General features: G+C 39.1%; 1 protein-coding gene across 1 annotated transcript in view; it reads left to right on the forward strand.

Annotated features, from left to right (window-relative positions):
* Window positions 1-8,840: 8,840 nt before the first annotated feature.
* The window catches only part of LOC117470053 (unconventional myosin-XVIIIa-like), a 78,606-nt gene continuing 62,462 nt past the window's right edge, over window positions 8,841-24,984 (forward strand). The window contains exons 1-14 of the mRNA XM_034114581.1: window positions 8,841-9,601; window positions 11,788-11,877; window positions 12,423-12,494; window positions 14,614-14,673; window positions 15,894-15,981; window positions 16,430-16,536; window positions 16,623-16,799; window positions 16,870-17,080; window positions 17,523-17,665; window positions 18,456-18,556; window positions 18,721-18,784; window positions 19,393-19,537; window positions 22,446-22,616; window positions 24,417-24,507. Coding sequence (XP_033970472.1) covers window positions 8,936-9,601; window positions 11,788-11,877; window positions 12,423-12,494; window positions 14,614-14,673; window positions 15,894-15,981; window positions 16,430-16,536; window positions 16,623-16,799; window positions 16,870-17,080; window positions 17,523-17,665; window positions 18,456-18,556; window positions 18,721-18,784; window positions 19,393-19,537; window positions 22,446-22,616; window positions 24,417-24,507 — 2,186 coding nt within the window. The 5' untranslated portion in view covers window positions 8,841-8,935. The remainder of the gene's footprint in view (window positions 9,602-11,787; window positions 11,878-12,422; window positions 12,495-14,613; window positions 14,674-15,893; window positions 15,982-16,429; window positions 16,537-16,622; window positions 16,800-16,869; window positions 17,081-17,522; window positions 17,666-18,455; window positions 18,557-18,720; window positions 18,785-19,392; window positions 19,538-22,445; window positions 22,617-24,416; window positions 24,508-24,984) is intronic.

Genomic DNA, 24,984 nt, shown 5'->3' on the forward strand with positions numbered 1-24,984 from the left:
TGAGGCTTTAGTGCGGGATATTTGGTTATTTACCGCTCGCTGCCACAATGTTTGTCTGGTTTTAGGTACCCTCCATGTTTTTGTCTTTTATTTTTTGTATTTCAACCCTTCCACAGTGTTTTTATTTTATGAAAGTTAATTAAAACATTTTGGTCGCCTTAACAAAACTTTTGCTTTGATTGTTGTTTGGGTACATAAATAAGATGCAAATAGTGTATTATACAAGGCTGGTGTGTACAAATCTAAGACATTACAGCAGTGAGACAGAGACACACCTGCCATTAGTGATATGTGCTCATTTTCTATGTGTGTTAATCACATTGTCTGATTTTCTATCCAATGCTTTTACCCATCTTAACATAAAATAATTGTCATTTACATGAGGTTATATATTTGTGGGAATTATTAACACAATTTCTGTACTTTGTCCTACATTCAACTGATCTTTATGATCATCATGTAAAAATCAGAACGTGCATGTGAGCGTGACCTAGAACCAACAGCGCTATTTATAGGTGGTTATTATAAGATCCAGATTCTGTATCTAGAGCTCTGCAACAGAGAGAACGAGAGGATGCATTAGACATTTTGATCAACCCTATTTCTTGCAAGTGTAATCTGTGACGTTTCATAACACTCTAATTGACGTATGTGCACTGCAAATTGAGTGACACCTACATGTAGGAAACTCTTAGCTTAGCACTGGAGTAGGAGGAAACAGCTAGCCTATAACTGTCCAAAAAGGTAGGCCTATACCAGCATCTTTAAAACTCATAAATAACATGTTGTATATATTACTGTTATCTGTATCGAGTGACTAGTACTTGGCTGGAGTCGTGTCATAAAAAGAAGCTGGTTATTTCACAAAAAACGTTTAGGTTTGGTATCTTATGAAGACCTAAAGTACTCTCCCTCTGCCTGCTGTCACTCTCTACCGTAACATCTAGGCTGCCAAATACACCCCTCTTCTTAACACACAAAAATGTGTGTCCTGATCACTTCTCAAGAAAGAGAAACTTTAAATGTGCCTCACTTTATTCTGGGCCTAAATAAAATATTTCTTGGCAAGGCCAAGTATGCACAGCTGAGCACTTGAACCTTTTGTCCATTGGGTGGCAGCCATTGTCCACATTTCACAAGGACAGATCCACTATTCTAAACACCATTCCTAAGCTTTCAGTGTCCTGATTCACTGTAACTCTTTCTAATAGACACGAGTGACACCAATGGACACTGATCATTGTTATATAAAGTCACATTTAGTGGTGAAAATACAAAAATAAAAGATAACAAATCTTCTCCCCAAGGTGCACAATAAATGACCCCCCCCTCCTTTCAGAGGGCTGATGCTACAACAGCAGAGTAGTGATGGCCGTTTGACACTGAAGCTTCGATACATGCTTCAAACCCTGGACTTCCTATTCCATAGAATAGGAAGCTTGCTTCAAATCACGTGACATATGACGTCCGAAGCAGCAACTGCTTCATTGCCTGAATGAATCACTTGACTGGTTCGCGGTCCAATCACGCGATTCAATGCACTGCCTCGTCTCGATTCTGACAGGTGACAGGTTGAAACAGTTTCGAATTTGAGCGCTTCAACACTTTATAACCGCTCTAAACAATGCGCAATGTGTGGGTTGTCGTCGTAGTTTGCGTTGTTGCTGTTGAATCGTTGTTGGTATTGCATTTGTATTGGATCATTATAGAGCAAGCCAGGAAGAAAGATAGGTCGTTCTGGCTCGGGAAACACTTCAAAATGTGGAGAAGTTATGAACAAAAAGACTATTATGAGTATTAAAAAAAAAGTTCACCTCTATGGCATACTGTTGCCCTCAGGCAACACACCACTTTTTTCGACCTCACACTGGCCCTCTAAATATATATATTTTTTTAAATATACACAATGTCACCTGACATGCTGGTGTCCAATAAAATGAGGGAATGATATGGGTGTGGCATTTTGTCTGGGGGTGGAGCAGTCCTTTTTTCAAGCAAAGCTGCAGGGGACTCAGGGCCACCACTTGGTAAGATACATTTAACTTTTTAACATATTAGAAATGTACACAACTTAAAATAAAAAATATATGCATGTGCATGAATACCTAAAGAAGTATATTTGATTGTTTAAATTCTTATTATGTATTTATTAATTAGCTAAAACTATGTTTTTTTGTTCGTTGCCTCAGGGCAACACTGCCACTTAGACCACTTTTTTCCAGGCAAGCTCATGCAAGTGTGCAAATGTGCTCAGCTGTAAAATGATAAACCTAGTCAATGTTTTTACTTTACCATCTACTGATATTTACAGGAAATGGACACCAAAACCTTTTATGGGCAGAAGGGACACGATCAGGCTGTTAGGGCTATTCCGTCTGACAGTGAAGGTCAAGATAGGGTCAGGCACACAGACACACACACATACACACACACACACACACACACACACACACACACACACACACACACACACACACACACACACACACACACACACACACACACACACACACACAGACACAGACAGACAGACAGACAGACAGACACACACAGACAGACAGACAGACAGACATACAGACAGACATACACGCACAGACACACACAGAAAACCTTTTGAATTCATATAGAGTTGTTTTTTCTATTTCTTCTGAATTGTAGAAATCCTTGGTGTTTCAATACCCTCGTAGCACATTGTCAACAAACCAACCCCTGGTTGAGGGGTGTGGGGGGGTCACATTTTATAATTGATATAATATCAGGGACCCCTAAGCTCCTAAAACACATGGTGAAACATTCTTTTCCTCCCAAAATAAAAAGTCATGCCATAGAGGGTTAAAGAATAGATAGCCCAGTGGATAGAGCCGGCGGCCCGCATGCGGCGACGTCCTCCGCGCAACTGGTTCAAATCCTGGAATGGATGAACTTTTAATCATTGCCCGCTTTTCAACTTTAATACTATAACTGATAAAAGGCCCTCTCCGGCCAAAAAAATGCCTTTAGAAAAATACAAAATAAAAAGAATAATGTAGGCTACCTCAATAAAGATCTTTGAGCGTTCCCCATCCCACATAATCACCCCCTGCCATAATTACACAAGCACACCCAACCAATGCCACATTTTACAGCACTCTCTTCTCAATAACCCAATACACACAATTATCAATCTTTAATTGCCAATAGAACATGATATTCAGTCTTAGTGTGTGTGCATCGAATATGTTTCAAGGCAAAGATACGTTAAACCCACTGCAGCCTTGCACTTCGCCAGGAGAGGTCGCTGTAACTGAAGCTTCGAGAAATGAACCTATTTTCGAAACAATTGTCCAAGTGGTTCGATGCTTCATTCAAAGCTTCATTTGCCCATCACTACAGCAGAGTATTAGCACTGGTAGGATTAGAAAGAGGATGGGCATCCCAGAAAAAAGCTGTTTGAAAGATGCCACTTTTTAAAATTCAACTGTTCCTCTAGTGTTCACATACATTTCATATGTCATAATTGTGTACTATTGCCCTGGTTTCATCTCAAGGTTTAACAAAGACTAACAGAAAAACAGGACTGAAATACAAACTGATGCTAATGAGGGGATAAAGTGCAGGTGTACAGGAAGTCAGGTGATTGGAGGGCTAATGGAAACAGCTGAAACTAATGAGGCAAGGACAGACGGGCAGGACACAGGAAGTAAAAACAGACATGATATAGATGAGAAAGCATTTCAATAAAACATGAAATACAAAGACAAAGATTATGACACCATGTCTGTCATTCAATAATACACAGGTACTTGTCAGACACACCATAATCATGTCAGCCATTTGGGCAGCAACTACAAATATTATTTTGTAAATGGATTTATTACATTTTAAATATATATATGTGTGTTTGGTGGAAAATAAAATAAAAGCAAGAGCTTGTTCAAGGAATATAGTGCAAAACACATTTAGCAAATAATGAATACTCCCTAAAATTCTAATCACAATGAGTAGAAATATTGCATCTTCATTAACTCTCAACAAACAAAAGCTATTGTAATTGAGAGTCATTGATTGTTTTATGAACCTTTTATGAAACTTGTATTTAGTTTCACTCCAGAGATCCTTAATGTGGGCTGTTACAACTGTGTTCAGTGTTAGTGAAAACGTTCTTTGGCTGTTACATAAGACCATTTTTTTGTATACTGCCTGAAACACATGAACCATAGGTGAGATCATACCTGAATTTGTATTTGCGGCTCCCTAAATCACGACCAAGTGGTCAACTTTCTTTAAGAAGTCCTGATTTTTAGGTATACAATTTGGGTCACATCCTTGAATATTCCGAGAACTGCAGAATGTCCCATTTTAGCCTGTTTAGCATGGATTACACTGTATGGAGATTTTAATCTGAAATGATCAGCTTCCATCAATACATGTATTCATTTGATTTCAGAAGTATTCTGTCTTCAGATTTTCATAGTCTTCTATATTTGTGTGTGTCTGGTTAGCTCTGCCATTTCTAACAGGGACAACAAACTCAGTTCAAAGGGGTTTGGTAAATAAACAAATTGCAGTTATAGTTGTGGACAAACACATAAACCGTTGCATTTATTTCTAACATGGTTTGAACAGATTCCATATTATTGAAGGATTTATCTGGGTCAGAATCAGCAGCGGTTATGGTGTATAAAATGATCCCTAATCTTGGATCTGCAGCAGCCATGTGTAGACAAACATCCAGCATGATGCTGTGTCCCAGTAACTGACTCTGGGGATTAGTAAACCGTGCGAGATAGACCAGCTAGGCCATGTATTTCTGAGTGCTAATATGTGAGCTTCTTATTTCACCATCAGGAGGAAATGCCATGTAGCAGATTCAAGTGTTTTCTTTCTTTTTGCAGGAAGGCTCTATTTGTACACATTACAGTACCAATACAATAAAATAAAAAGTGCTTCATGATTCTGATCAAATTACATCAGACACCCTATTGCTAATTCACGCGTTCACTGGTTATTTTATAAATGAAACTGTTAATGAGTTTATAAAGAGGAAAATAGCAAGAAGATTGGATTAGCTCATCCCTGCCCAGTCAAGCCTGTTGTTACATTTCCGTGTATTTATGTGTTGATAGACTCCATTTGGCATCAATGAGCTGGATACCAATCCCCATACAACTCATCACCAACATTATTGAAATCATTTTCACTTAAAGCCGTGGCTGGAAATGTTGTTTTGATTGGGAGAGTAGTAGTTCAAAATGTTCTATCCAACTCTCTCCTTTTAAAATGTTTAAATCGTAATTTATTCTTAATTACAGTATTTGTATTTGTTGTATTCCTTGGATTGTGGCTTGTACTGCTTTGTGCTTCATTAATGTTTTTCACCCAACAATATAACATCCTGAATTTAGGCCAGTAGTGTGCTTAAGCAGAACCTTCTAGGAACAGAGCATGTAATGCGCTAGTTTATAGCTCCCTCTTGTGGTGTATAAAGCATGGTGAGGAACATCATTAAAGACACGGTGTGGCCTTAGAGGATTGTTCTATACTTTGGATCTTTGCATGTTTGTGCATGATTATCTGATGATTATTCACAATTCCTTACCTTACAGAAAGTGACTAGGATTCTTGTTTGATGTGCAGATAACAGTGTGTATTATAACATTCAAAATCAGTATTGTATTATTGTGGAGGGGAATGGAAGATTTAAAAAAAGCTTTAATTCAATGTGGAGTCTGTTTGGAGAGAACAGTGGACTTTGTTTCAATTATTAGTGAGCCGTAGATCTCTGTATCATCTCTCAATCTCTTAATTGTGTTATTGTGGCTTTTGTGTTCCCATCAAATTAAAATGGCACATTAAAGTTTGTATTCCACCTGTCACTGATGAGGGAGACCACCCCTCTGATTCCCCACCACTAGGATAAGAGTGGGGCGGTAAAAAGTGCCAATGTTAATTGATGTGCTTCTGCAAATTCTATTTATAGTGCCTCTGTATTTCAGCAGCTGTCCCTCTTCTATCTGCCTGTCCAGCTGCTCTCACATTACCCCAGAACCCCCCACTCCTCACACCACAGCTTTATTACTGTGCTGTGCTGACTGTAACCCCGCCCTCGTCATTTCCCTCCCACTCACTCTGGACTAGTGAGTGTGAGCTCTTTGTAGACCCGGGTCCTAGCCTGCCGTGCACTGATCGTGTGACAGAGCGAAGATTGGAAGGTTAACCAGGCTTTAAGAGAAGGTAATGGGCGCCCGCCTCTGGTGGACTGTGTGTGTGGTGAGCGGTGTGATCTGCTCAGGGTGTACATGCTCTGCTTAGCAGTTCCATTTGGGCTCTGATGGCGTCTGAGAATGGCCTCCTTTAGCTGCTGAAACTATTTATAGGAGTTGACTCTGTGGACAGCAGGGCCAGAGATGGTGAAACATGTTGCTGCACGCCTCATTTTTGCTCTGTTCCCTCTAGAAGTTATAATCAATTATGTTCCAAACTTTGATTGAAAAGTTGTGATAGGTATGATACAATGTTTGTAGCAAGTGGCATGTTTAATTGGTTCATTTGCTGATTGGGCTTCTGTTGTGTATAATAGCCCTTTGCTGATTTGATTTGAATGTGGTGCCCCAATTTTGAATGTTATAACCAATTAAATGGCCGTTATCAGTCATGCACCACTGCACCAGTCACTGTACAAGTGAAAGTGAAACTTAAAAACAACACTTAAAAAGTTTAACTAAAAGAAACGTAACAAAAAAAAGTTGTTTACGTTTAGGCAACACAACTAATTGTTTAGGGTTAGTGTTTAATATCCTTTGGTTACAATAGCTTAGTATGAAAAGTGAAATTGAAACTTGGGAACACAAACACAACAACACGTTTTACATGGGAAGTAAACAACGACCTTCTGTGTAAATGTCCTTGGTTTTTAATTTCTGTATTTTCACTTCAGCCTTTACTCCTTTCACATCTTCTTGGTTTCCTTTCATTCTGTGATTAACTGTGTGAAAAGATGATTAGACCTACATCTATGTGGCTGATCACTACTGATAATTTAATCAGCTGATAACATTCAAGCCAGCTGGAAAACATACGTGATAATTTAAGCGCGCAAACATGAAGTTCTTCACAAATAGTCATACGAAAGAGTAATTGTGAGTAGGGCCCTCATTTAACTAACACCGTTAATACCGTCAGTGTTGAGTCAGACTTCTAGTCCATTTGCAGTTTTGTAGGTCTTGTTAGATCTTCTCCCATTTGTCTCTTGTAGTGTGAAGTAAGCAAACTATTCTCATGTGTTTGTCCCCAGGGCTGCATGGTCCCACTGTTGTGTGTCGAATCATTCCATACATTTAATCTCTACGTCCACCAGCTTTGTTCCATGACTTCTGGCCTATCTCCATGGCGTACAAATCACGCTTTTCCTTCTGGGAGCGAAAGGGAAGTCTTGTTCTTCTGTGTTTTGTTTAGATCCTATACTCATGCTGTTTCTTATTATTTATTTTAAATATTCCATTATGTTGACGGATAAAGGTGTGGGCTGAATGTGAGGTTTGATCTTGTTTTTTCATGTTGCTTCCTATTGTGTAGGAGACCAAGCCAGATGTAAGTTTGTATCCCCCTGCATGCTTTTGAGCACTAACTCACATGATAAAAACATTTTTGTGTGCCGTGGTATAAAATAGCAACATAGTTTGGTCACTTATGATGATTATGACCTTCTGCAAGTCGTTTCTAAATCAATAGTTATTCATTACTCTATGGAAACTCCTGGTTTGAGAATATAACGAAAGCATGAATTTGATCTCAGACTGTATCTAACATTTGAGTCTTTTCATTCTCACCACTGAGCATCACGGTGTATGCATGTGTCCACAACATTTAAATGATGTTTACATTCAGGGTTTTCTCATTTAAATGCATTGTGTGCATCCTTGAAGTCTGTCAAATGTTTTGAGTACATTTCTGAATGTTTGCCAATAGGAGTGAGGCTTTTAAGATTCACCAATGGAAAAACACTAGCTGATATAAATCTATTTTAAATAGGACCTTACACAACGTTTCTGAACCCAGAAAATGCCCCCCAAAAGTGCCCAACTATCATAACATCCCATTGTCCATGTTCCATCTCATTCCATTACAGGTTATTTTACTGCTTGTTCCATAACAGATATTCTGCTTTCACTCCTAATCTACAGGCAAATACAATCTACTGCAAAAATGTTGAGCTTTTCATAGTTATCCATCCAAAATAAATCAATACATGGAGGTCATATTACTTCAAAGTCCTCGTAGACAGGAAAGTAAAAAAAGAAGGGAACCTCATAACACATAGTCTGTCCTCCTCTGGAGTGGCGTTTCTAATGGCTAATGCAATATTTGCTTTTGTTGAAATTATACAAACAATTATCACAAACAGATTTACACTTAAGTTGTTCCTAATGGAAATTATATTGTTTTATCTACCAACCGTTTTTCTCTATAAATGAGTAACATTCTGCACAGCCCCAGAATATTAAAAGGTGATCAGTTCATGCACAAAATAATGAAAATATATGACCATGTAAAATGTCATGCGTCTTTCATCTCAAAGGCTGAACAATTATGTATGTCTTTTGTCTGGAGGTTCCCATCTTATATCATCACCAATGCCCAGAACTTAATTCAATACAAGAACCCCTAAAAAGGAATGCAAAAGCGTAAACACTTGTACTTTCACAGAAACCCTTAACACTACAAGCAAAGTCAGACACAGGACACACATGAATTTACAATAACACTGTTGAAATCTTTGACAGTTCATCTCCGCCAGGCATGGGATTAATCTGCATTATATCTGGCCTGCTCTGTTTGTATCCAGCCTAATGTAGATAGTAGTCAGCCTGAGGCCATCGCTAAACCCGGGCTAGTCACAGAAAGTGGTCCACCGTCAACGGCCTCATCAGCCGAAGAGACAAATTCCACCGTTGCCATGGACACTCCGGGGGAGGAGCAGGGCAGTCAAAAAGTTGTGAAGGTTGTGAGAAGAATTGTTAGACGTGTGGTTCCTGCTCAGGCAGAAGGGCCGACCCAGCTGTTTGTTCCAGAGCCTGCAAGGGCTGCCTTTGCCGCAGACTCGTTGCCCAAAACCACCACTAGGCCGGATGATATCTCTATGGGCCTGACCAGCCTAATGGGCAGAAGTAGAACCAAGGAACACCGGCCTCGCACCCGCACCCAGGACCGCAAAGAGGACATGAAAGAAGAGGCAAAGCAGGAGGAAGAGGAGAAAGTAACTGTGGAAGAAAAGGAAGAAAAACCTGCTGTGGAAAAAACAGAGGAGGCCACTGCGACCAACCCTACAGCACCAACACCTGCATCCCCTAAAGTGAACCCCCTCACCCCTCCAGCTGGGTTCATCCCCGCTCCCAAACCCAACCCTTTGGCCCCACCGGTTGGCTTCATCCCGCTCCCCAAACAGAATCTGTTGACTCCTCCGCCTGGTTTCATCCCTGCCAGAAAACCCAGTCCAGTGCCCCCAAGACAGAATCCCCTAGCAAGACCTCCAGGATTCGTCCCTGTCCTCAAGACAGACCCTCTGGCTCCTCCTGCGGGGTTCATCCCAAAGCCCCGACCAGTTGCCGTAAAGAAACCGGAGGTACAGAGTGAAACAAAAGCATGTTTGCTACTTAACCTCAGGGTGGAGCATGCTGTTCAATAACAACACAGACATTAGCACTTCGGGATCTGAACTCAGATATGAAGTGCGTTATAAATTAAACCCATTATTATTATTATTATTACTGTTCATATTCAACCTCATCCCAATGTCTAGCCTAAAACACATTTTCAATTTGAGCAGATTGGCTTTTGATTATGGATAATCATTTCTTATATTAAGCATGATAAGGCCTGATCACAGAGTGTTTTGCAGGTTAAAAAAGGGATGCACATATTACTGTTTTGATTTTTGTTGAAGAGCGCCTGATTTGTCCCAAGTTTTTGCAGTATACCACCTAAAATAAATAAATATTGTTCTAAAAGTACTAAAGTTAGCTTAACACAAACCCTAAACCTTAAGATACCCTAATAGTTAATCGTACAATTTAATTAGTAAAACCTCTCTCCCGATATCTTTACTTCCACATTCATTTATGTCCCAATATATATAGTATAGTTCCGGGTTTTGCACAACAGACAAAACAGAAGGCATTATGTCATCCATTTAGACAATAGGAACAACGTTTTGGACAAAGGAAATACTTGATTTATTCCCAGGCAGTTGGACGTTTTTTAAACTTGAGGAGTTCAGGGCGCTCCTTCAAAAAGAGGTGGAGCTCTGCAACCCAAAAGCAGTAAGCAAAAAACGTCCCTATAGTTGAAAACAATGACATACAGTAAAAGCTTCAGCACACTCTGTCAGACCGGGGCCTACATGTCATTTTCATGATGAACTAAATCGCTCTTTCTTAATTTTGTTGCTCCAACTTGGGCAGAAATGGGCCATAATACAAATACACCACACTAAACAAGATAAGGGAAACAGGGTGCATGTACCATCTCATGATCATATTTCATCAGTGGATTTAAGCGTGTGCTCATCGCCTGAACTCTGTTAATCCGGTCTGTTGGAGATGTCAGTGAGCACCGAGCCGTGACTCATTACTGTTACTTTCTGCAAGCAGAGCAGTGAAGTTGTGAGGCTTTAAGGATCTTTTGGGATGGAATCACAATAGGAAGTCAAATAATGTTGAGTAAACAGATCTGTAGTTCTTGCCAATTAAACAGCCCAAAACAGTTGTTTAGAAAACACAAGAGTCCAGTGGGTCGTGCAGATTGGAGCTGGATGATTACATTTAGCTTCATCTAAACCTTTCAACGTCTAGATTTCTATTTTGTAGCTGCCCTTTCAGTTTCATACTTGTTTATACTTTCTTAGTCATTTGTTCCTCAGACAGTTCTATTTTTCCCTTTTTATGTAGTGTCTGTCTTGGGCATTTTGTCTGCCAGCAGGCCATCTGAAAAATGTGATCAACAGATGTCCATGAAATCTGGCAAACAGTTGGGTGTTTGGCCGTGGAGCGAAGGATTCAATTTGGGAGATATGCACCTGGTGTTTTTGCTGAGGATTATTGTGTTGTTGACTGCTCTGGGGAGAGATTTAGTTTTCCAATAGTAGGGAAAGAAAGATGTGAACTTATAAATGCAATTTGTCAAGTATTCTTGGAGGTTGGTGCTATCTATTGCTTTTTTATTTCCAGCTCTCACTGGAGTTCAATGAAAACTAGCAAGAAAAAATGCTTTACTGAGCGTTGCTGTCACCTAAACATACAAATAAATCAGAAGTAATGATTTCATCACGATTCAAAAGTTTGTCTTCAATTCACTCAACTGCCAACAGCAGCAGATATGGGACACAACTATAAATATTGATCCACAGCGGCATACAATAATTAAAATGCAGGTGTTATTCCCAGTTGATAATTCAGCTGAGACGACGCTAAATGATATTACTACTTGAAAGAAACTGCAACGGCTTGTTGTTTAAGTAACCATTGACAAACAAGAGCCTCCAACCATTATTCGTCTGCTGCAACGCTTAATGATCCAATTTTCTTTCATAGTCATTTTCCTTTACTCATTTCCTGTTTGACATAACCGGAACATTTCATTAGCAGAAACAAACCTGCCTTGAAGTTGATTGTTGTTGCGGTTGTGTTGAATACTGTTGAAAATACTCTTATCTTCATCTTCATCTTCCCATGTCATTTCCATGTGTGTGTGTGTGTGAACATTTGTCTGTCAAAATGTGTGTTTGTGGATATATGGATATAATGTGTAAAGGTAAAGGAGACATCTTCTCCCTCTGTGGCCCCCGATGGTAAGCCGTCCCCTGTTGCGCTTCCCCAGGCTCAGTCTGCAACCGATGAACAGGTGTGTGTTCGTCTTGCTGCAAAGGTACACAAAGGAGTGTGTGTTTACCAGACATACATACACACTGTTTCCACAACCCATGTTAATATATCTAATATGTAATATATGACTCTATATGTATATATGTCCATTTTCATTTTCATTCATTTCTTACCTATAGTTTATATGACCAAATATGTATATATGCTCATTTTAATTTAAATGTTATTAATTTCTTATTTCATAGTTTCTCATTATTATTATTATTATTTTTATCGCTGATCTTATTTTTGATTTTATTAATCTGTGTGAATCTGTGCTGTCCTGTTTTTCACTCTTACCCTGTTGCTGTTTGAACAACTGAATTTCCCCACGGGGATTAATAAAGGTCCATCTTATCTTATCTTATCTTATCTTCTCACATAAAAAAGCACTAGACTTATTTTTTACATGGAATGCTTCTACGTGCCCACTCAGTCTGAAGTGGAACAATCATAGCAATTTTCTCTGCATCATTGATTGTGCTTTCTGCAATTTCAATCACTGGTCCTGTAATCCTACTGTAGGTCCCACAGCTGACTCCCTCTGAGGAGGATCACAAGCGTGTGAGGAGGATCTTCGCCGCCGATGCCAATTATGTAACTTTTCTCTTTGAAACTTTGTTTGGTTTGCACCTGCCATGCTTTTACCAACCTATACCAGCCTGGGTCTACTGCTTGCTTCCCTGGATAGAGGGGAATGTGTCCAAAAACCACTCATGTGTCTACGGCTGTCCCAAGCTGTCTGCCAATGGGGTTTCAATTACAAGGGTCCCCCTGTGTTGTTGGCCCCTTGGAGTGACATCTGAGACTTTGTGACCAAAGGGACTTTTTCTCTGTCTGCGGGAGTAATGGAGATTACTTCAGAGTTAGTTAGCTCAATAGAAAGTTAAGGATTTCCGGGTAATCGGTATCACAGTTTGAGTACAGCCCTTAAAATAGGTTGGATTGGATTACATTAGATTAGATGTACTTTTTTGTTACAGTTAACAAGGCACCGCACATGAGTTTAAAACAAAAATAAACAGTAAATATTAACAGTAGAAAAGTAAAGATCTATAGAGTATCTATAGATTACACAATATCAAAGAACAAGTTAGAATACACTATAATTGACATACTAAATACATTATGTACGTGTGCAAGGTAGTTGCAGTTTTTTAAATAACAAATGAAGTGCAATGAGCTAGAGTGCGAGTACAATATGTGCATTTGTTCAGGATGACTGGTATCCCCTCTTATTCTTTCTGTAGTATTAACTTCTTTGTTATCAGGTCCAGAGGAGCACCCGTGTACTTTATGACTTTGTTCATTGCCCATTCTGGTTATTTTGGCAGTACTTGATTACACCTCGGTGTCTGGTTATTTCTTCTTTCACAGTCTAAAGCACTGGAAGGCACATCTTTCTCCTGTTATATCATATTGTGTCTCATGTCTGTGGGTCATCGGATCCTGACCTGCTGCTGGCTAGCGTGCCAGAGGCCGTAAATGCTCTCGGGTACGGCCTGCCGTACGGAGGGCGCGCCGCAGAGAGTGCTGGTGTCTGAGCTTGTTGTCCTACACTGACCCCTCCCTGCTCTGTCTGTGCCCCCCCGCTCCTCTCTGTCCCCGCGCTGCTCTCTTTGGTTCATTCAAGGTTCATGCTAGAGCTCGGTTCTGTGATGTAACACAAACAAGTGGTTACCAATGTTTGGTCAGGGATTCTTGAATTAAGTGCAGCTGTGTATTGGCCTTGCAGTTTTTGCTATTTTCACACAGATATTGATACCAAGGTTAAGATTTATTAGTGTAGGAAATAAAACAAAATGTACTTGGGGAACATAATTGTGGGAAAATATACACAGTTTTTCCACCTTTTGTCAATATGAGTAAGAAGCGTATATTTCAAAGAGCAGTGTCTTTATAATAACATATGTGAGAAATAAATCATTCAAACTATTCAGACTTTTATTTCACTCAGAATAGTTTATGTATTAATTTAGATATTCCTAACAATAACTGCAGTTTAACATATTCAGCATGTCTTATTTCAACCCTAAATTAAGCCAGACATACTGACACACTTACTGACATTTTGAACATGGATGAAATTAAAATGTACACTCCACTATTCAGGTCTACTTCATCATATCTTATGATTATTAAAAATATGCATAACATAACCTTACTGTAGGTGCTCCTGTCTGTAACTAGATAAGCACATGTACAAGGTATTATATCTGTTAACTCTAAAACTTGGGTATTCCGTACAATTACTTGACTTTATATCCCTGAATTGCTTGCAATGACACATATTATATCAAGATATTACTACGTCATTGTGTTTATGCACCGTACTATCTCTGCTCCAAGCACATTAGCATTGACTATTACATTGTTTTACAACTGGCTCTATAATGCCTCATACTGTGCACAACTGATCTAGTTAACTGTGACTGTTAATATGACAGAACATTCATTTTCTTTATAATAGTCCCCACAGGCCTGTAGACTGCACTTTAATGCACATTGTAATCCCTGCTCATTAATACATTAACATTGTAGTTTTTAATGGTGAATTAATATAATGACTTTTTCTGCTACCGTTGCTTGACTTGATAGTGCACTGCTGCTGCGCCGTGTCTTGCTACAGTGTTTTATTTGATGTGCTTTTTACGAATTTGCTTGATTGAATGCAATGTTTAGCTGTTGAATTCAATCTTCTTCTTCCCTTCTCCAGTCGAAGCTTGTTGAGGACCCTGTGGCCATCCTTCAGGCAGCGCACTCGGCTGCAGCTCAGGTCTGACCATGGCTACTACTGATTGTAGTTCTGGTTGCATCCCCCCAGAGTGATGTGTTGTTGTGGGGTTTGAGTGTGTGATGAACTAGTAGAGGCTAGTGGGAGGATCGCTCTGTAGTTAGTGAGGCAATCCCAGCTTCTATCTTCCCTGTAGCACTAGCTGTTGAGGTATCACCTGGCACTCTTTCTCAGGCAGAAAATACAACAATAATCTTGGTGCAGCTATCCGATGTTTATGACCCTAGCTTGATTGCATGTCTGAGTCTGTTTTCATGCATGACTCTCCAAACAACTGATTTGATTTGGTTGTGTCTGTTTGTTGTATTTCAATTTATTCAGATGTTTTTTATCTGTGCAATCCTTCTAAAACACATGTATTTGTGTCTGTGTGATTCACTTGGTTGTGATGAAACAACCCAGCATCCCCCCTGTCTGTGATGTCTGTTCAGTGAACACATCAGTTTGCAGTCGTTGGGTTCAATGCACACTCTGTGAGCTCTGAAGGGTGCTGTAAAGGTCTAATATGTAACAATTTCAACATTAATGTCTGAACACAAATAGATGTACATTATAGAGTTACGTTATTTTATTTAAGTATTTAAGAAATCTGTGCTTTTAAGTGAAGGTGACCATTTTATCTAGTAAAACCTGTAAAAGCTACACACCCCCTTTGTGCATATGTAAGCGTTTGTCAAAAGGCGTCTTTTCATCCACTTTTGGGCCACATTTTTGACACTTTTTTGATCTCGGTTAATTTCCCATATTTAGTTTAACTGGATAAAGGATTTTAGTAAAAGGTCGTCCTTGATTTTAAGTTATCAGAGGAAACAAGCTAGGCTAACATTAGCTTTTGGCTCAGAACCCTTCTGCCCTTTCTCCACTGGTACAAAATAAATGTTTACATAAAAAAAACTGCTTAATTTAGTGTTTTTACTTTTACTGACAATTTAGCTCACGTTGCAAATATGTCCTAAAAGTCTGGGTCCTACGTTATCAGAGAAACAAGCTAAGCAAACATGTGCGGTTAGCAAATTCTCACAGATTCATACAGGTGTTTACAACCAAAAGAAACTCTTATCAACTCATACTATTAGCTTATTGAAGGGCCATTTGTAGGATCCTTTTGCAGGTCCAAAATTCATTTATCTAATTTAATCATTAATCATTCAACTATTCTTTTTGCACACTAAAAATATCCTGTTTTGAACCCGTTTCTACAGGCGAAGACAGAAGAGCAGCTTACGGCAGAGACAGCCTGGTACAACAAAGAGAAAGTATGGCTGGTCCACAAGGATGGCTTTTCTATTGGTCAGTAAAAACTTCGCCATTTAAGTATCAGTATCATTTATATATATTAGAATTTTTAAATAATTCTCCCACTTTGCTGTTAGTTCGGTTTTCTGGCTGATAAGATAAACATATTATTAAAAAAACTGGTTCAGACTTGATTTGACTTTTTAGCAATAAGGATCAATAAAAGAGCATTTCATTTTGGAATTGGAATGTGAAACACAAATGTGTAATGTCTGCGCAATGTCTGTCCTTTAGTGGAGTGCAGACCCTCATAATTTTTGACTAAATGTAATCAGACTGTATGTAATTAGATTTAGTTTGGTTCTTGTTCAGTTTTAATTAGGCTTTTAAATTATTAAAAGAGATCACACATCATCAGACATGTAAGAAAAGACAAAGCCATTTCACCCAGGTTGAGATCATATGTCATGATGAATTAACTCCACTCTCTTTGGCTGTGCAGCGACTCTCCTGAAGGCGAAGGCAGGCAGTCTGCCAGAGGGGAAGGTGAAAATCCGCCTGGAGAGTGATGGATCTTTATTGGATGTGGATGAAGACGACGTAGAGAAGGTATTTAATCATCAAATCAACTCTAAACCACATAAATTACAGATGACACAGGGCGAGAACTTAACCGCTTTGACTTTGAACTCCAGGCTAACCCTCCGATGTTTGACCGAGTGGAGGACCTGGCCTCTCTGCAGTATTTGAACGAATCGAGTGTGATGCACTCGCTGAGGCAGCGGTACGGCGGTAACCTGGTGCACACCCACTCTGGGCCCAACATGGTGGTCGTCAACCCCATCTGCGCCCCCTCCATGTACTCTGAGAAGGTAGGCTGCATCTGTTCATATATTCTATTTTGTCCTCCTCTCCTTCACTGTTTCTTCATCTTCTCTCCAGGTGATGCAGATGTTCAAGGGCTGCAGAAGGGAGGACACGGCCCCTCACATTTACAGCATGGCCCAGGCTGCCTATAGGAACCTCCTCACCACTCGCCAGGATCAGTCCATTGTCCTGCTGGGCAAGAGTGGTAGTGGAAAGACCACCAACTGTCAACACATCATCCAATACCTGATCAGCGTCGCGGGCAGCACCAACAAAACATTCTCCTGTAGGTTGGAAAGGACTACATTTGGAAATAATTAGACTTTTATGGTTGTGGTTAGGCTTGTCACGATAAATACTTTTGTTAGAGGATACATTAGAGGATAATGATAATACAATAGCATATTAATGCAAGTTTACTTTTCCAAAGAGCAACACATTTTGGAATTGTAATGGGAAAAGATATAAAAAAAACACTTTATAATGTTAATACATCTTACTCCATTACACGGAAATGTCTGTGCAATGTCCAATTCTTAGAATGAAAGTGATAACCTTTCAGTTTTTTCTATCATGATCTTGGCTATAATTTTAAGATAATTAGGCAAATATTATCGAAGTCATGTGTATGTACATAGTATAACAAGTCTGTAGCGTTATAATCGTGACAGGCCTTCATGCTGTTGCTGATGTATTAAATGACTGTATTTTCTCCGTGTTGTCTGTAGCAGAGAAATGGCAGGCCGTCTACACAGTTTTGGAGGCATTTGGGAACGCCTCCACCTGTATGAATGGGAATGCTAGTCGCTTCTCCCATATTGTTTCCTTGGACTTTGACCAGGCAGGCCTGGTAACATCAGCCTCTATCCAGGTACAAATAGCCTCTGAAGGTCCGAATAATTATGCATATCTGCCATGATTCAGCAGTGGTGGAAGACGTTTTTAAAGTCTTTACTGATTTAAAAGTACAAACACCCCACTTTGTAAATACTTCACTACAAATACTCTTGCATTCCAAATATCTCTTAAGCAAAATATGTAGGATAATCAGCAAAATACACTTAATATAGTTAAATAGTTAAAAGTAAATGCATTCTTTGTGCACTGATATCTTCCCTGTCAGTATTTTACTATTAGATATGATATTTTTGGATAAGCAATACTGCTGCAATATTGTCTATGTTGCATTTCACTGCTGTATATGTTAAAATACTTCTCATGTGGGTAGTTTAATGTTCTGCAAGTCATCACTAGACAGGAAGGAGATGAGAAACTGGACTGAAAAAACTGAAACATTGACTTTAATTAAGTGTATTATGTTAACATATTTCACATAACTATTAGGTTAGTTGAAAGCAATGATATTAAGTTAAGTTATTAAAGTCAACGTTCCAGTTTTTTCAGTGTTTGATCTGAAGAGTTTTACAAGCTGTTTGGCAAATGTAGTGAACGTACAATATTTGCTTCAGATATAATAAAAAGTAGCAGAAAATGAGAAAAGTAGCATTTATTGGTACTGAAGTGTAGTAATTGTACTTAAGGATGTGTCATGAACAAATATAGATGTTCTCCAAACACTTGCTTATTATGCTTACTTGTGCTGCCTTTATAAACTGTTGTTTTCTATCATGCTAATATCCTGTCCTGCTGTTGCTTTGCAGACCATGCTCCTGGAGAAGATGAGAGTGACCAGACGACCAGAAGGAGAGTCCACTTTTAACGTCTTTTACTACCTGATGGCTGGAGTGGACAGCTCTCTTAGGTCAGAATAATTACTTTAATCAATGCACAGTGAAATTAATTTCTGCACTGGATTTTTACATTTCAATTATATATACTGTATGTATGCTTCCCTTATTCTTTTACTATAGGCTATAGTTGACATTATAGATTTTGATTTCTTGTGTTTTCTTTCATCTTCATCAGAACTGAGCTGCACATGAATCACTTTGCTGAAAACAATATGTTCGGAATCATGCCTCAGACCAAGGTAAATGCTGCTGGTTAATGGAATGTTGGCCTGTTTACCACCAGAAATGGAAAAAAATGATTACTTCAGCTGAATGTTTACGTACTGCAGATATAACTGGCTGTACCAACAATTTATATAAGAGCTCGGTCCCTGCTCCTGCTGGTAATAATGCCACTCACCTACTGCGTGTTATTATAATGCATCACAGGAATGAACAAAATACCAAATAATTGGTCTCTTGTCATCACTGAAAAGAACATTACTAGGAGAGCGCGGACCTGCATTCACACGCTTTTACAACGTACCCTTTCCCCCGAGTTGTTATAAAATAAAAACATTTGCATTTACTCAACCACATACCTATAAATAGTAAAACCAGAGAAACTGATAATGCTGCAGTGGTCTCTTCATTCTTTCCAGAGCTGTATGTTAAACATTACGTAATATTATTGCTTCCAACTGACCTAATCCCTGATATCCCCTACATTTGTCCCTGAACCTTTAATTGCAATATGACAAGTCTGTGAACCTCTTATTTTTACTTCGAGACATCTTAAAGAGGAGTTTTTTCTCACTTATTGTTCTAAAAGGAATTTTATCTGAATATAAATGTTGTTTTCCACCAGACTGAAGATAAGCAGCGGGCCTCGCAGCAGTTCTCCAAGCTGCAGGCAGCCATGAAGGTTCTGGGGATCAGCGGGGACGAGCAGAGGGCCTTCTGGCTCGTCCTGGGGGCCATCTACCACCTCGGGTCTGCAGGAGCTACTAAGGGTAAGATTTCTCACTTCATTTTCCATTCTATAGCTGCATCACTTGTTGTATTAATAATGTTTCTTGAGAATAAACCTTGTATAGTTCATGTTAAAAAAACAAAAATGGCCAGAAATGAGCCTTACTATCCAAAGAATGCCCAGCCCTTATTATCTCCCTGTACTATAGATAACACCTTGAGAGTGATGCAAGACAGCTGTAATCCACACAACTGAATTATGCATTTGCACTTGTTGCAGATGTGGCACAGTGAACAGGTGTTATGCTCTCCTGCATTGATCTACACCTCAAAAATGAAAAGAAAGTTGTATTTGTTATGAAATATTAAAAATGTCCTGCTCATTAAAGACATCTATGGCGAGGAGGGGGCTATTCATGGTTTTTGCTGCTGTTATTGCTCACAGACAGCAGGTGAAGTGATGCATTTCAGTTGTTCCACTCCATCCTCCAAAACAAGCTTTACTAAACGATCAAATAAAATCATCAAAGCATTGCTTGTGCATCAGAAGCTGAAGCCATTAATTGTCTATCCATCTGATGTTGGCCTTAAATCTTGACAAACATTTGATCTTGTTAAAAGAATGCATCACTGGACTGATGGGAACAGAATTAACTCTTAAACATGAGGATTTGCTCCTGTCTTTGAAGCCTTTTTGTATGATGAAACCTAATGTAAGAAAGCTTTTTTTTGTTGCCCTAAAGTAATACATCTGCCTCCCACAGCATTAGTTTTTATATAAGAGATGCCTTTTGAAAATACTGTGATAATGCTGTCAAAAAGATTTATATTTTTGGTAAACATAGCTTTTTTCTCAAGCCCCTTGCTTAAGAATGTTAAGAACTAATAGTCACATTTTTAAGCAATGTAAGTAAGTAAGAAAGTAAGTAAAATGTGTTTAGTGCTTTTCACAGACAAAGTCACAAAGTGCTTGACAAAACATCATAGGAATCATAAAATAACAAATGACCACACAAGCCACGTAATGTAATTGCAACTTGACTTAAAGGCTTTCTGTGTTAGCAGTACACTATACAATGAATCAAAATCACAAACAACCTAGATATCACAATTTAAATGTATAGCAGCAGTGACTCTATATGTTGGGCTTTTAAAATGTTTAGATGCACTGTAATTGCCAGTCTCTTATACAGAATTGCTTGCCAATATTGTCAGTGCTCCCCTCCAGCCGGCTGCCAATCTTTTTCATGGCGATATAACGCCATCCGGGAACAGTTTTAAAATGTTCTGCAATTATTATTGTCCCATGATACAGAACTCATCTCTGATTAGCAAATGACCGCCTGATTTATGGACTTCAAACTGCTTTCCCCCATTAAAAACACTGTTTAGAAGCAATGCATGATAGTATGATGGGATAGAAGTTATGACCAACACATTCATGGCATTTATAATTTGTCTTTCTGCCAAAGGGAGCATTGGATTTACAAACAAAAAACAATTCTCTAATCATATTCTGGACTATTAAAAAGGGGTTTTTCGGTGCCAGGAATGAGTTGATTATCACACACAATATTAAATGTTCATTGGTAGTGCTTCTTTATTATGTGACACAAGAGGGCAGCACTGGTCTCTAATCCACCAAAACTAATTATAGGGACCGCCTGAATTGAACTTGCATTTCCCTGTATAACATACTGGCAACACTTCTATTAAGTGTATAAAAAAGGCTCATTACACTGTGAGTCTGGATGCTTTTAAGGGCAAATATTATACATAAATATAAAAAAAACACAAATCTTTTAAGACTTACAAACTCCTTGAGACAGTGATATCCAGATATATTGGCAAACCCAATGTCCTCTATTTGATGTATTGCTATTGTGGTGGCAAATGTCTATCAAAGCAAATATTGAAATGTCTGTAATTGTCTTTTTTAACCATCCTGCTTATCATGGTGAAAAATATGTGGGGCTTCTGCAGCGCTGATGAAACAGATAGAGCCCACTGCTCTGTGTGAAATCCCCCAGTTTCCCTCTCAAGTCTTAGAAGATACCACTTCATGGTGGATTAAAACCGAAGTTTGCGTTTGTATCGGCATGTTTCCATCACTCAGGCGCCAGATTAAAGAGAAGCTTGTGTTTCCCAACAGAAGTGTTTATGTACATAGAGGAATTGTTTCCCTTGTGATAAGTTTAGCTTTTATTCTCAAGACAATTAAAGGGCTGATTATCAGTTATCACTTCAACTTCATAGACTCCAACATGAAACAGAAGTTGTGAAAGCTAGTGGATATATATTTTCAATTCATAAGCTAAATGTATTCAAGCCAGTTACATTTTAAGCATGCTTTTCTGTGATTGTTGCTCAGGAGGTTGAGTGGTTATCCCCCTATGTAAAGCTTGGTGGTTCGATCCCTAACAGTCATCTTATTGAGGCACCCAAATTGCTCCTGATGGTATTGTATTGCACGGTTGCTTCCTAATTTAATGGGTTTCGCTACATCCTTTTTGACCAAGTTTGCTAAAGAAAATCTGATTTTGTATATACATATTATACAGTATGTCTACTGTATATATATGTATATACAAATATATATAAAACAAAAAAATGTAATAATAAATAAATAATACAAAATAAAATTAGTATATAATGACAATGACTTAACTAGAGGGGGTGGGAGCAAACCCCCACTGACCGTCTGATTGGTAGATATTTATAAATGTAAAAGCTTTGAGGGGTTGCAAAGACTGGAAAATAACTATATAAATGCAGTCCATTTAGCCTTTTAGTGTATGTTCTCACCAGCTGTGTCAGTGTCAGCTTGACCACAGACAAATAATGCTACCCTGTCAGAGAAAGGCCTGTAACGGAGCTACCAGGCTAGCAATGTGCCTTGGGTGGTTGGCAGAAGAACTAATGGAGATTTTTTCTATGCACGTGTCTCAGCTGGCAGGAAACAATTTGCACGTCACGAGTGGGCCCAGAAGGCAGCCTACCTGCTGGGCTGCACCCTGGAGGAGCTCTCCTCCTCCATCTTCAAGCACCAGGCCAAGGGCACGCTGCCCAGAGCCAGCTCCATCCGCCAGGCCTGCGACGAAAATGGCACCGCAGACTCAGGTACTCCACAGACCAGGTTTTAACCAACACACGCTTTTCCTCTTCATTCCTCACAGCCAACTCCCCCCCCCCCCTCTTCTTCTTTCCTTCTCTTTGTCACTCTCACACACACACACACACACACACACACACACACACACACACACACACACACACACACACACACACACACACACACACACACACACACACACACACACACACACACACACACACACACAGACAAACGCCTCTGCTCATCACTGCAGGGAAATTGCATGCTCTGGAGAAAGTAAAGCTTATCTTAGTAATGAATACCGCAGCTTTACAATGGCTATTGACAGATAAGTACACACACTGTGTCGGGACAAGCAATTTTGGATTTGCTCTTCGTTCCTCGTCCTTGAAATCATAATTGCCTCACATTGATTTTTCACATGTGCAGGTCCTTTGACTTCCATCAAGACTGCAACACACACTTTGAAGGGCAGGAGGTTGCAGTTAAAAGTCTGTCAGAGAAGGGATGGGCAAACTTGACCTCCGTTTCACTTTTCAAGTGGTTACCTCCCTCACACATGAACATACAGACCAAATTCAAAACAAACCTCTACACACTAACCCTTCCCGCTTACAGTGTTTGCGCGTTTCTGTTGAGGTGTTGAAGACTGGATGTGGGAGTTATTAAACCGTCCAACAGGAAGTCATAATCGGCCCTTACTTAACCAACTGCCCTGCCTGACCAGGTGCAATGCTGTTTGTGCCCTTTTTATGGAACATTGAGTAGAAATAGTTCCATGCAAACATTTAGCCTGCTAGTAAACTGTGCACACATATTGCACATGTTGTAGTTTTATTTGTTTTACTTAGGATCATAAACATCTGTTTGACCACTATAAAAAAGGAACCTTGTACCTATTTGAACTTAATATTATTGTTTTCAACTAACCTCATACAGTTATGGGACATTTGTTGACATATTACATTTAATGAAAGTCAACGTTTCAGTTTTTTCAGTGCAGTCTAGAAATGCTACACATTTTCAACTGATGGGAAGGTTTTGAATATTTACATGCAATGCAAAAAACAACAAAAACCAAGCGTTTCAGAAACATTCGATTTTAGACCTGAAGTGGTTTAAAAAAAAAAGATAAAGAATTTTTGGGGTTTTATTATAATTTATATTTATTGTTTTTCATCCAAGAGATGCTGATTCCAAACCATTGTTACAAAATGTTACGACAATTCCTTTCTACCAAAGAGAGAGAAGTTAAATCCCGAATCTTGTTGCAGTATTCACATCCAACACCTTAAAGAAGGGGGCTTCATTCGGCTGTGAGTGTGACTACAGACTGAGTTCGCTCTTCACAAAGTGGGAGTGTGTAGGGATCGGTTTGGAAGTGAGCCACAGTCATCGATGTGTGTGTGCATGAAAATGTCCCTGTGGCACCATCAACACACTATTTGGTGTGAAATTGAATGAATTAGGAGAGCTTAACAGGTGGCCATTGCCGCTGGACACAGACATAAGTATGCACGGCTCTGACCAATTCAGAAACACCTGAATCCCAAATGATCCCGCTTTAGACTATTGGCAGACAGTTTGTGTTCCTCATACCCGCCGTCGGAAACAATAAGCACAAATATAATGCTGTTTAATCTACTTTTAGAAACAAATGGTGTTACCATAGTTCCAGGGAAGCTTTTGCTGCTCAGAAAACGTCTTCTTTGTATTAAACTGGCTCTTATGTTCTTTTGTTAATAGAGGTTTGTGAACTGGTTATTTTTCTAATCTTTTCTGTGTCTGGCTGCCTCTCATTGCAGGATCCAAGGCTTCGGGCATGGACTGTTTAGAGGCCATGGCATCAGGGCTTTATTCTGAGCTCTTCACTATTCTCATTTCTTTAATAAACAGGTAAGTATTTCTGATCAAGCACATGTTTGAAGCTGTGTCAATTGTAGATGGCATTATTTGTAGCTGCACTTTTTATAATGGAAACCTACTTGGGTGCTTTGTGCATCTTATAAAGAGGATACATTATGAAAAACTCTTGTATATATTACATTTACATATCTGGATTTCTTTCCAACCCATAAAATGTGAAAAAAGACGAGCAATCATTTTTTTGTGGGCTGTCACAAACAGAAAACACAGGATTCTACAAGCAATTCCTATTTGGCTCCATTTCATATGTCTGATATCTAGGATCTCCCCCCATAGCGTGAACAATTACTTAAAGAATCCACATTTTTCTAGCAAGCCAATCTGAAAAGACTGGTCATTCTGGATAGTGTCTTAAAGAGACAGGCTTTAAAACAGAGTGTTTTAGACATAAGGTATATGCAGATAGGACAGTATGGAAAAATAATCGTTTATTTTAATATTCAAGCG

This window comes from Trematomus bernacchii, unplaced genomic scaffold (assembly GCF_902827165.1).
Source record: "Trematomus bernacchii unplaced genomic scaffold, fTreBer1.1, whole genome shotgun sequence".
Lineage (NCBI taxonomy): Eukaryota > Metazoa > Chordata > Actinopteri > Perciformes > Nototheniidae > Trematomus > Trematomus bernacchii.